This window comes from Oryctolagus cuniculus, chromosome 15 (genome assembly GCF_051225735.1).
Source record: "Oryctolagus cuniculus isolate XC-2025 breed Fujian yellow rabbit chromosome 15, ASM5122573v1, whole genome shotgun sequence".
Lineage (NCBI taxonomy): Eukaryota > Metazoa > Chordata > Mammalia > Lagomorpha > Leporidae > Oryctolagus > Oryctolagus cuniculus.
In genome coordinates this window covers 41812348-41825795 of record NC_142881.1, presented here as the reverse complement: position 1 = coordinate 41825795, position 13448 = coordinate 41812348, and the positions used below count along the sequence as shown (strand labels likewise).

Sequence of the window (13448 nt, the reverse complement as noted above, 5' to 3'; positions counted from 1 at the left end):
CAACTAATCTTTGATTTATATATTATCATAATAACATTTCTCCCTACTATTTTCCTGCATTTTATATATTTCTTACAAGATTTTGTTTATTTATTTGAAAGGCAGAGTTACAGAGGGAGAGGGAGAGAGAGAGATCTTCCATACACTGGGTCACTCTCCAAATGCCTGCAACAACCAGGACTGAGCCAGGTGAAAGCAAGGAACCAGGAGCTGAATCTGTGGTTCACATGTGGGTACTTGAGCCATCCTCCACTGCTTTCCCACGCCATTAGCAGGGAGCTGGATTGGAAGTGGAGCAGCCAAGATTCAACTTGCACCCATATGGGATGCCAGCACTGCCCAGGTTTATCCACTGTGCTACAATGCCAGCCCCTTTACACATTTTCTAACAGGAGTATGATTTTATTTTATTAATATTTTAGTGCTAACATTTTATATACTTATAAGAACTCATTTTCCCAAGAGGCTGCACAAATTAGAAATACAAATTATTTTTACTAAGAATTGGCTAAATTAGAATTGATAGGCACTTATATATCAGTAATCTATATCTTTACAACTACCATAAACAAGATACTGTTAGGTTATGTGAAAGCTAAAAATGATTAAATATGAGTTAATTTAAGAGCTATCAAAGTAAAATTGAAAGATAAGACATAAATATTCTCTAAACACCTAACAAAATGATAAGTATAAAGCATTCAAAGAATATTCCTCTACCAGAACATCAGCTCCTTAAGGGCAGGGAGTTGTATCAGAACCTAACACACTGTCTGGTATATAATAAGCACCCAATAAAAATTTAATGAATGAAAACATGTATATATGCATAAATGGATATATGGTACAGTTAATAAGTCCTTGAGGATTTCAGCAAGCATGTGTATCTAATTTGGGTCACATTAAAATCATGATGAAAAGGATATGGTATCATTTTAACAATGACATGGTAGCATTACATGAGCTGATGGTGACATGGCACAAGATATCCAATGCTGTCACTTTCCATGATAACTAGAATTTCTATGTTAACTTGATTATGCCCAGATATTTGACCAAACAATGTCTATGAGGATATTTTTGGATGAAATTAACATTTGAATTGGTAGACTAATTGAGTAATATATTTTAAGTCATCTCTAGATTACTTATAATATCCATACAATGTAAACACTATGCAGTTACTATAATGCATTATTTAGGAAATAATGACAAGGAAAAAAGTCTATACATGTTCAATACAGGCACAACCATTGTAGGCCTAACTACATACTACAGGAATAAGACATAAGGTAAATAATGTTCAAACAACATGTGCTGGAGCCTCAGGTCTGTGAAAATGCAGCAGGGAGTGCCTACCAATAACTTTATTGCATAAACTAAGCATAGTGCTTGGAATGTGGCAAATTCAAATGTTGTGTTTTGGAACTTTATAGACTTTTTAAAAATATATATTTCAATCCACAATTGGTAGAATCTATGGATGAAGAACCTGCATATATGGAAGGGTAACTATATGTCCTATTAGTTCTATTTTTATGGAGAACTATAACTACTGTACCATCACAGACTGACCCTGGGATGAAGAAATGGTCTAACCCAAGATGTTATTTATTATGTTCTCTTCTTGTATATTCAATATTACTTACTTCTCGCATGCCCAGTGTCAGGAATGGTTGGGTTCTCAATAAATAATATTCAATGAGGAAGATCAAACAATATTTATTCTAGCAGTATCTTAAGAAGTAAACAAATAATCAGCATATACTTTTCCTCAGTGATCTTGAATTCAGTACTTAACTGAACTATGACTTGTCAAGAGCCTCATTCTGTTTATAAAAAACAAATCATTTATCATTCTTTTTTAAAGAATGTCCACTTTCAAAATCCTCATAAAACATATAAGGGACAAATAAAACCATAATAGAAAGTGGACAAAGATATGTTATTCACAGAAAAATGCAAAGAGCTGATTAACAAAATAAAATAGGCATAAACTCACTCATAACTAATGGAATGCAAATGAAAACCATTTTAACCCATCACAATGGCAAAATTTAAAACTTTCATAATATCCAGATGTGGGACAAGAGGTAATCTCTTTCACAATCAATAAGGTTTTATTTTACAAAGAATATGTAGCACAATCTGGTGAAATTAAAACTGTATATACCGTTTGACATAGCTGTTCTTTTAGAATTTGACCTTGCAGATATATTTTCAAATGTATATGAAGTTTAGACATTCAGCAGTGTTTGTATTAGCAAAAATATAATTTTCTACGCCCAGACTAATTACTTACCAGAAATCAAAGAACTAAAGAAATGATAGGACATATTTACCATATATCAGACAGCCACTGAAGAAAATGAACCACATTGGGGCTGGTAAAAGCTACCGCCTGCAGTGCCGGCATCCCATATGGGCACCAGTTTGAGTCCCGGCTGCTCCACTTCCAATCCAGCTCTATGTTGTGGCCTGGAAAAGCAGTAGAAGATGGCCCAAGTCCTTGGGCCCCTGCACCTGCATGGGAGACCTGGAAGAAGCTTCTAGCTCCTGGTTTCAGATTGGTCCAGCTCCAGCCATTGCAGCCAATTGAGGAAAGAACTAGCAGATGGAAGACCTCTCTTTTTCTCTCTCTCTCTGCCTCTCCTTCTCTCTGTGTAACTCTGACTTTCAAATAAATAAATAAATCTTAAAAAAAAAAAAAAGAAAATGAACCAGATTGAATTTGCTGATATGAAAGTAGACTCTCAAAATATGAACCAAACAAGGTACAGAATAGGTTACAAAAATAACTTCTTTTGTGTATGCTTTTTATGTATTTATGTTTCAAATTTTATTTATTTATAAGGGAGGGAGAAAGCTCTCATCTGCAGGCTTACTCCTCATATACCTAAAAAGCCAGACCATGACCAGGCCAAAACCAGGAACCAGGAACTCAATCTGGGTCTCCCCTAAGGATGACAGGGCCCCAACTACTTGAATCATCACATACTGCATTAGTACATTAGCACATTATCAGGAAGCTGGAATAGGAACGTGCAGTTGGAACTCTAACCCACTCTGGGATGCAGGCATTCCAAGCAACATCTTATTTTTTTATTTTTTTATTTTTATTTTTTTTTATTTTTTATTTTTTTTTGACAGGCAGAGTTAGAGAGAGAAAGAGACAGAGAGAAAGGTCTTCCTTCCATTGGTTCACCCCCCAAATGGCGGCTACGGCTGGCGCACTACGCCAATCTGAAGCCAGGAGCCAGGTGCCTCCTCCTGGTCTCCCATGTGGGTGCAGGGCCCAAGCACTTGGGCCATCCTCTACTGCCTTCCCGGGCCACAGCAGAGAGCTGGACTGGAAGAGGAGCAACCGGGACAGAATCTGGCGCCCTGACCGGGACTAGAACCCGGGGTGCCTGTGCCACAGGTGTAGGATTAGCCTAGTGAGCCGTGGCGCCGGCCAACTAAGCAACATCTTAATTGTTGCACCACACACATGATCCAGTAAATACTTTTTTAAAGAATAAATATAAAAGTAGATTAATAGTAAATAGAGATAGACATGTAGCTCAGTATATAGAAACATTTTTCAGGAAATATACACTGAAAATGGTTCCCTGTGATTGATTACTTTGGGCCAAGAATAGCCATTGAGTGGCAAACAAGAACATCTACTTTTTAGAATTTTCTATATATTATTAATATTTATGAATATAATTTTTGTTTTGTAAAATGCTAATTTTAAAAAAAGCATAGAGAACCTTATTCCCACCTGATTCTTTCAAGTAATGTTTAACAACTGAAGAAATTCCTTGAGGTGCCACAAAGTTACAATCTCCTTCTTTCATCACCATTCCTTCTATATGAGCAGTCAGAGGCTTCAAAATGCCATGATCTAACAGTTCATCATAAAAACTGAAATAAATCAATACATATAGAATATAAGTATATACTGTGATTAGCTCTAAAATACTGTATTCACTTCCAAAAACTCTTAGAAATTATAATTACAAATCAGTTAGAAATCTTCATATGATCAACTTAATGTGGTATTTTGCGTTAAACAAGATTGATAACTCAGGTGAAGAACAGAGGTTTGCAAAATTCATATATCTTTGCTGACATGAGCTTAATAGCCTATTTCTCCACATGTTTCAAAATTAAGATCAATGAAAATAAGCAGAGAAGGATTCAGTACACCAACTTTAAATTTGCTGAGGAAGATTGACTTTCAACTCAGCAATTTGTCTTCTTCCTCCGTGCTCACATAGTAATTAACATTTATTGAGCCCATACTTTGTTCCATATATCATCCCATCTAACTTTCACACAACTCTATGAGGTAAGTAGTACAGTTTCTTTCTTTATAGACCTTAACCTGGTAGTGTTACTACCATCCACAATAATGATGCCATAGTCAAAGGCAAAGTTTATACTAAAAATGGATGATTTGTATCTCTGTACATCAAACAACTGCTAAGACTTTTTCCACCCCATGATCCTAACTCACCTTTTGTGCTTTCTGGCATAATATGGAGTGCAGGTGATATACTGAGCACCCAAGTCTGCTGTGCTTTGTGGGTTATGGGGACTGCTGGCTGTAGTCATTCTTCCCCCTTGAATTAATTTATAGGAAAATGTCAGTGCAGTAGAATGAGTGCTTTTTTTTTTTCCAATTAATACAATTTTCCCCAATGTACTCCAAATGGACTTTTACAAAGATATTGAGAAATATTCTATTAAGTTGGCAGCTTTGACATCTACATTGTTATGAGTTACTTAACAATTAGGTTACCCAGAGATTAAAGAAACAGGCTATATTTACACATGGTATAATGTTCAAATCAGAGTAAGCACATCTATTCCTCAAATATTTATTTCTTACTGCTGAAAATATTTAAAATCCTTCTGCAATAAACAGTCACCCTACTGGGTACTAGAACATGAGAATCTATTTCTCCTAAGTGTCACTTAGCACCCATAACATTTACCCCTATATCCCTCCCCCAGCCTCTGATAATTATGCTCTACTATTCTCTCAACTTTTTTTTTTTTTTTTTTTTTTTTTTTTGACAAGCAGAGTGGACAGTGAGAGAGAGAGACAGAGAGAAAGGTCTTCCTTTTGCCGTTGGTTCACCCTCCAATGGCCCCCGCGGCCAGCATGCTGCGACCCGCGCACTGCGCTGATCCGATGGCAGGAGCCAGGTGCTTCTCCTGGTCTCCCATGGGGTGCAGGGCCCAAGCACTTGGGCCATCCTCCTCTGCACTCCCTGGCCACAGCAGAGAGCTGGCCTGGAAGAGGGGCAACCGGGACAGAATCCGGCGCCCTGACCGGGACTAGAACCCGCTGTGCCTGCGCCGCAAGGCAGAGGATTAGCCTAGTGAGCCGCAGCGCCGGCTTATTCTCTCAACTTCTGAGACCAAATTTTTTAGGTTTCACATATGAATGAGATCAAGCAGTGTTTACCTTTCTGTGTCTGGCTTACGTCTCTTAAAACGGCTTCATATGATACCACACAAATATGTAATTTTTATGTACCACCTGGTTACTAGTGCATAGATTTAACTTGAATAGAAGGAAGGAATGGATAACTAAAACCAAAAAAATGAAATACCAGAACGAATCAATGAAGGAAGGATTTTTTCATTCACAGAGCCAAGTCTAATGAGAATGACGGGATTGTGTAAATCAGATATTCCTAAAGTCTTGGTCCATGAGCACTTTGGGAACTAAGCTGCAAACGCACAGATGAGCCAAGAGGAAACCCCATTATTAAGAACAGCTGTAGGCCTGGAGAAAGCCGCAGTAAACACTGGCCAAGACGAAAATCCAGGTATTAGGTCAGCGGCATGCCCAGACTTAGCTAACTGTGGTCAGGCCCCCTACCACACCGCAGGCTGGGGACTCGTGCCAAAGTACTCGCGTCACGCCTGCCCCAAGCCCACGCCGGCGGGGCTCTTCCCCTCCCCACCCCGTCCACACCAGCCCAATCCGGCGCCTGGCTGAGGTAGGCGGAAGTCTCCGACCACGTGACGAGGCACGCACTGCGCATGAGCCGCCGCCCCGAGTCGCAGGGAGTTGCGCGTTTGGACTTTTCTCTTAGTAACTGTGGCGCGGCATAATGCCAGCCCAGAAGCCCGGAAGGCCGTCTTCTTTTCCCGGAGTTTGTCCGTCAGGCAACCTACCCGAGTCCCCAGCCTTGTCCCACACAGCGAGGTACAAAGGACTGCTCGTTTCCTTCCGCAGCAGCGCAGCGCACAAGCTTCCTGTCAGCCCCGAGCCCACGATGAGCACCCGTGCCATGGCGGGCAGCGGCCAGGGCGCCACGGCTCCGGCGGGCGTGAAGGAGCGCTCTCTGCTCTCGGTGCCCTGCCCCTGCCCTGTGCGGTCCCAGCCGCCAGCCTGCAGGGGGCGGAGAGGAGCTGACTGGAGCCGCGAGGCCGGCCCCGCGCGTCATCCGGGTAGCTGGCTTAAAGCAGGCTGGGGGTGCCAGATAAGTCCTTTCCCGCACTCCCACCCCGCCCCGCGGTGTCCTCCTGCCCCTTGCCCCTGGCCTCGGGAAGCCTGAATATCGTGGCGGTGACGGCGCGAGAAGCCGCTTTGCCACAGTGCAGGGGTTCACCACAGGGGCGAACAAACCTACCATGACTGCTAGGGTAAGGGCCTGTTGATTGGGGTTTGAACATGGGAAGGAGATAGAACATTCCAGCGATGCCAGGGCATGCTTTCCTTTGAGACCTGAATAGTACTATAAGCAAGACAGGGACAGGTTTTGAAGTCTGGGAGGCTTTTTTTTTTTTCTTCCCCAAACTAGCCCTAAGACTGGTATAAATTATGTAGCCTTCCTGAACCTCAATTTCACCATCTGTGAAATATGAACAAAAATGTATCCCTTCAATTCACTAGAAAAGTGTAGGTCACTGATCTCTAATAAATTATAAGTTCTGGATCGTTTGTGGCACAAGTAGTTAAGCTGCTGCCTGCGAGTTGGCATCCCACTTGGGAGCACCCGTTGAGTCCTGGCCCCTCTGCTTCCTGCCCAGGTCCTTGCTGATGTGTCCAGGAGGGCAGCAGTGGATGATCCAAATGCCTGGGCCCCTAGCGGCCATGTGGGAGACTCTGAGTGCCAACCTCCTGGCCTTGGCCTGGCCTAGCACCCCAGGCAAAGTCCTTTGGGGAGTGACCCTGCAGGTGGATGATCTTTGTTCCCCACCATCCCCCACCCCCTTCCCTCTCTGTGTTCTGCGTTTCAAATGATTCTTTAAAAACTAAATATTAATCACAGCACATTTTGTGTGCCTTAAGGGATATAAAGATGAACAAAAGATTCATGCTGTTATCACTTTTTCCCCTGACTGTCCGGGGAGTTCTCAATGAAATAGCAAAAATTAATGAGAATTCTGAGTTGTAGGTAATCCCTGGATGATGCAGTCCAACTTAAAATTTTTCAACTTTGTAAGGAGAGAAGACTCTTAGAAAATAGTTAAGTTACACTCATTTGCAGATAAATTATTATCTGGAAAACGAAAAAATGAATAACTATTTGGCAATGGTACTCATTTGTAATGGGAATATTTAAAAATAGAAGTTTTACTATATGCTCACCATAAGAGAAAAAATTACAATGCCTCAAATTGGTGATGGATTAGTATTAGGTATATGTAAGAAAAGATAAAAGAAACAGAAGAAAATATGAATGAACCTATATAGCCTACACAGACATTTCAAAACATAAAAATGAAAAAAAAATTTAAAGATGTAAATATTTACAACCTATCTGTTTCAAAATACACAAGACAAAATACAAATAGAGAAGAAATCTTGTAATATGTATGAAAGATAAAGTTTAATATCTATATAAAATCTTTTTTTTTTAAATAAGGTTTGTTTATTTAAAAGGCAGAATAACAGAGAAAAGGTGAGACAGCGAAATCTATCACTGTTTCATGCCCTAAATGATCCCAGTAGCCAAGTGTGGGCCAGGTAGAATCAAAGAGCCAGGAACTCCATTCTGGTTTCCCAGATGGTCACTGGGGCCCAAATACTTGGACCTTCTTCACTGCCTTTCCAGGCACGTTAACCAGAAGCCAAATCGGAAGCTGAGTATACAGGACTTGAAGATAATACTTAAAGCAAGATAGATCGCGTGGTAATTCAGTTGGATAATTTTATGCAATAGCATTAGAAACATTGATATTTACAATCACTAGAGGACTTACTAGATTATTGCTCTCCATATTTCTATATAAAGCTACTAGGAAAGTATGATTTTAAATATCTAGAGATTTGTGGGAAACTACTTACTATGTAATTCTGAAAAACACAGACTACAAAACTGCAGCATAATCCCCAACTTTCTTCCACACACACATTCACTATTAGAGAAATCTGGGAGGAGACAAATGTACTTGTATTTTCTACAAATTTCACATTTTATAAAGACCCTGCATTTATAACCTTTTTTGTGTTAGGTATAATCAAAGTAATGCTAGTGTGCCAGAAAGAGTAAGTTAATCACTGTCTTCAAGTTGCTTATGGTCTAGCTTAACATATTTCTCTGAAATTCAGAACTTAACTAATGAGATAGCTATAGAATGCCTTAAAAATCTTTAAATTGTCTAGAAAGAATGACATTTGAAGTAATCAATTTTACCTGCCTTCTGCCATTACCATTTATATTGTAAAAACAGACAGTAAGCTTAAGTAGCTGCCTCTAAGGTTACAAAGCATCTCAAAGGTAAAACTATAATCATTCTTCATGTTCTTTTGAGTCTGTTTTCCTGCTCTTTTTCACTGTTTCCTGTTCTTTCATGTCTGCTGATAGATCATCTTAGGTAACCATAATCATCTGCTACATTGTCTCATTTAAAAATGTATTTGTTTTAAAGGCAGACAGAGTTTCCATCCGCAATTTTAAATGCCCTCAAAAGCCGAGACTGAGCCAGTTAGAAGCCAGGAGTTGGAACTCAATTCAGGTATCCCACGCGAATGGCAGAGACCCAAGCACCTGAACCTCCCACGTTGGACATTAGTAGAAAGCTGAATTGTAAGCAGAGCCAGCACTCAAACCTAGGCACAAGTGTCTTAAGCTGTGTTTTAGCCATTGTGCCAAATACCCTCCCCTGTTTTCTCATCTTTGATATTTATCAGCCTTCAGGTCTTTTTGACGATTTTTCCATTGTTTCTTAAATGCTGTTCCATCATATTGTACTTGATCAAGGTTGTACAAATTACGCTCTGACAATAATGTATTAAAGTGTCTAAGGTTCAGGTTTGTTTTTGGTGTTTTGTTTTGGCAGTCTTGCCAACTGTGGAAATTTAACCTTTGGAAAAATAATTTCCAACAACTGTGTATTACTTGCACTCAAGCAACTTTTGGTTCTTACCCAAATTATTATTATAGTTTAAAAATTGATTTTCCTGCTCTAGTCTCTATTCTGCATTCATCTGATTAGTCACTGCCATCCTCAAAACATTCTGTACCTCTTGGTTTCATGGAGAAATAACTTCCAGTGCATTTAATTGGCATAAAAATTACTCTGTTTTCCCAATTTTTGTTTATCTCTTATTTTGTACTCTTCATATATTCTGCACTCTAGATAAACTCTTTTATTGTACTTGCTGTTTGCTGAATACATCCTCAAATTTTCCACTTACCTGTGGCAGTAGAAAATCTTTGCTTATGGTGTTCTTGGTGAGTATAAACTAAACTTTTGACTTCCATTTCCTATAGTTGTAAATTTGCATTAATCCTTCATTCTTGTTTCTCTCCTTGTGATCAACAGTACCCATTTTAAACTAGTTATCCTAACTTTTTGCCAGAGTTTTTACAGCCATCAGAGATAGCTTTGGCAGCATTTGATTTTCCATTAATCTCTAACCTTCATAGTAGGTTGCATTTAGTCTAGATCTAGATCTACAACTATAGCATAGCAGGTCCATGATTGGCTTCCCCCTCTTGTGCATCTTTTCTGGGAAGTGGGAATGACTAGAAGACCTAGAGAAAATTAGGATTACAAAATAGCTGTAACAACTCCCATTCCCAATCACCTCCCTTTTGTCTTAATTTTTTTTTTTCTATTCCTGAACTTTGCAAGAAGGCTCCTTCTGGTCACTGAAGTTCAGGTTAAGTCACTAAAAGAAGTTTTATCTAACTACTTGACTAAAATAGCTACCCAATGATTCTCTCCCTTTAATTTGTTTTCATCTTACTACTTAATCACTTTTAGAAGTTACCTGGCTTTTTCTTTACCTGTTTATTTGTTATTTATTTATTGTCTTTCTTCTCTTAGAATTTAAGCACCAAAAGGAGTAGGAACATTGTCATATTCAATACAGTGTCCGTGGAAACTAGAATCGGTTAGAATTCTCAGAAACTATGAGGGTTCAGTAGATGCCTGGAAGGTGTACACGACTATTGAAGATAATACTTAAAGCAAGATAGATCGCATGGTAATTCAGTTGGATGATTTTATTATTAAATGTCCTCAACAAGAGAGTACTTTTTTAGTGGCATAAAATAACAATACCAAAACGCCATTCAGCAAATAATACCTAGTAGCGTTCTGTGCAACTCTGTCCTTGTTTAACTGTTATTGATAATTTGAATAATCATGGGTAGTATTTTTAGTAGTTGTAGATGCCATAAAATGAAGATGAGTATATTATAAAATCAACATTTTAAATGATTTCAACAGGCTATCAATGAAATCATTTTTTTAAAGATTTATTTTATTTATTTGAAAGGCAGAGTTACAGAGGGAGAGTAGGAGAGACAGAGATGTTCCATTGCTGGTTCACTGGGCCAGGCCAAAGCCAGAAACCAGGAGTCCCCTGGGTCTCCCAAAAAAGGTACAGGGACCCAAGGACTTGGGTTATCCTTCTGTGCTTTCCCAGGCACATTATCAAGGAGCTGGATTGGAAGTGGAGCAGTCAGGACTGGAACTGATGCCCATGTGAGATGCAGGCGTTGTAGGCAGCAGCTTAACCTCTTATGCCACAACCCCAGCCCCCAAAAGAAAATCAAATGAGGATATTCAGTCTTACCTACCCTTGGGTCAAGAAAATAATTTTATGTATTCAGGGAGAGCACTGAGAATTTTAATCTAAAAGCTCATGGTAAGTTAACAGTCGAATAGTAAATATGAACCCAACTTATGACAAGTGACTTAACAATGAACTGAACAAAAGAGGTAATAGTCCAATATCATTGGGACTGATCAGACCATGTAGAGAATAGATTTTAAAAGGATCATATGGTGGGGCCGGCGCTGTTGCACAGTGGATTAACACCCTGGCCTGAAGCACCGGCATCCCACATGGGCACCAGTTCAAGACCCAGCTGCTCCACTTCCAATCCAGCTCTCTACTATGGCCTGGGAAAGCAGTGGAAGTTGGCCCAAGTCCTTGGGCCCCTGCACCTGCGTGGGAGACCCAAAAGAAGCTCCTGGCTCCTGGCTTCAGATCGGCACAGCTCTGGCCATTGCGGCCAATTGGGGAGTGAACCAGTGGATGGAAGACCTCTCTCTCTCTGCCTCTCCTCTCTCGGTGTAATTCTGATTTTCAAATAAATAAATAAATTTTCAAAAAAAAAAAAAAAGGATCATTTGGAAACTAATTTCATTAATAAAAAAAGTGATCAAGAAGGTAGGGAGGGGACCGGCACAGTGGCATAGTAATTAAATCCACCACACGCAGTGCCAGCATCCCATAAGGGTACTGGTTCTAGTCCCAGCTGCTCCTCTTCCAATCCAGCTCTCTGATACGGCCTGGGAAAGCAGTGGAAGATGGCCCAAGCACTTGGGCCTCTGTATCTAGATAGGAGACCTAGAAGAAGCTCCTAGCTCCTGCTTTGAATCGGCCCTGTTCTGGCCATTACGGCCATTTGGGGAGTGAACCAGTGGGTAGAAGACCTTTCTCTCTGTCTTTCCCTCTCATTGTCTGTAACTCTACGTCTGAAATAAATAAGATCTTTAAAAAAATTTTTTTTAAAAGAAGGTAGAGAGACTTGAAAGTATATGAGCAAGTGGGGCTGGTCCGTGGCGCACTAGGTTAATCCACCTGCAGCACCGGCATCCCATATAGGCGCCAGTTCTAGTCCTGGTTGCTGCTTTTCTGGTCCAGCTCTCTGATGTGGCCCGGGAAAGCAGTAGAAGATGGCGCAAGTCCTTGGGCCCTTGCACCCATGTGGGAGACCAGGAAGAAGCACCTGGCTCCTGGCTTCAGATTGGCATAGCTCCGGCCATTGTGGCTATTTGGGGAGTGAACCAAAGGAAAGAAGACCTTTCTCTCTCTCTCTCTCACTGTAACTCTACCTTTCAAATAAATGAATAAATAAAATCTTTAAAAAAAGAAATTGTATGAGCAAGTAAAGAAGATAGAGATTTCTACCCTATAAAAGATTTGGGGTGGAGAAGCAACACCAAAGTTATTTTCAATACATGAAAGATCTTGAAGAGAAAAAGAATTGGACATTCCTAGTTTACTAACAGCAATTCAGCAATTGGTAAAAACTACAAGAAACCAGATTCTGGCTATTTAAGGAATAGTTTTAAGCAGATAAAATGAAATTAATTTCCTCAGGATATAGATTTCCAAGTAAGTAGTCTTCAAGTAAAAACATTTAGTAGGGGATATTGCAAAGGGAATTGAAGCATTCGATAGAACAGCAGTCCTCAAACTGGGATAAATTTAAGTAAATGAAGATTATTTAATGGTTGCTAGCCCCAGTTTTAAGGGAATCAATTTTCAGATCTTCAGCTGCCTCAGGTATTTTTTACTCTTGTCTGTAAAAGCCTTCATTGTAAGACTGACTCTCCTTTCCCAGATTCCCTTTCTTTTTTTTTTAAACTTTTATTTAATAAATATAAATTTCCAAAGTACAACTTTTGAATTATAGTGGCTTTTCTCCTTAGAACCTCCCTCCCACCTGCAACCATCCCATTCTTCATCAAGATTCATTTTCAATTATCTTTATATACAGAAGACCAGCTTAGTATATGCTAAGTAAAGATTTCAACAGATTGCACCCACACAGACACACAAAGTATAGAGGACTGTTTGAGTAGTATTTTTCCATTAATTTGCATAGTACAACACATTAAGGACAGAGGTCCTTCATGGGGAGCAGGTGCACAGTGACTCGCGTTGTTGATTTAACAATTGACACTCTTATTTATAATGTCAGTAATCACCCAAGGCTCTTGTCATGAGCTGCCAAGGCTATGGAAGCCTCTTGAGTTCACCAACACCGATCTTATTTAGATAAGGCCATAGTCAAAGTGGAAGTTCTCTCCTCCCTTCAGAGAAAGGTACCTCCTACTTTGATGGCCCATTCTTTCTGCTGGGATCTCACTCAGAGATCTTTCTTTCTTTCTTTTTTTTTGTCACAGTGTCTTGGCTTATCCACACCTGCAAAACTCTTAGGGGCTTTTATCCAGATCCGAATGCCTTC

At 39.9% G+C, this 13448-nt stretch overlaps 2 protein-coding genes across 27 annotated transcripts in view; one reads left to right on the top strand and one right to left on the bottom strand.

The window, feature by feature from the left end:
• RNLS (renalase, FAD dependent amine oxidase) overlaps positions 1–6641 on the bottom strand; it is a 295137-nt gene extending 288496 nt beyond the window's left edge. For 4 of the 9 annotated variants that reach the window (XM_070057646.2, XM_008270153.5, XM_089314820.1 and 1 more), the window contains exons 1-2: positions 6181–6641; positions 3767–3909 (exon numbers count right to left, since the gene is read on the bottom strand). In XM_070057646.2, the coding sequence (XP_069913747.2) occupies positions 3767–3909; positions 6181–6641 (604 nt within the window). Of the gene's footprint in view, positions 1–3766; positions 3910–4504; positions 4611–5461; positions 6022–6180 lie in introns of those variants that run through there. The other 5 variants (XM_002718494.6, XM_070057647.2, XM_008270155.5 and 2 more) reach the window with 5 other exon arrangements.
• LIPJ (lipase family member J) overlaps positions 5988–13448 on the top strand; it is a 44521-nt gene continuing 37060 nt past the window's right edge. For 4 of the 18 annotated variants that reach the window (XM_089314818.1, XM_089314817.1, XM_089314816.1 and 1 more), the window contains exon 1: positions 6044–6211. Coding sequence is in view for 10 of the 18 variants with exons in the window: in XM_089314813.1 (XP_089170939.1) it covers positions 6117–6211 (95 nt within the window). In the remaining 8 variants the exon portion in view is untranslated. Of the gene's footprint in view, positions 6212–6423; positions 6652–13448 lie in introns of those variants that run through there. The other 14 variants (XM_089314813.1, XM_089314809.1, XM_089314810.1 and 11 more) reach the window with 8 other exon arrangements.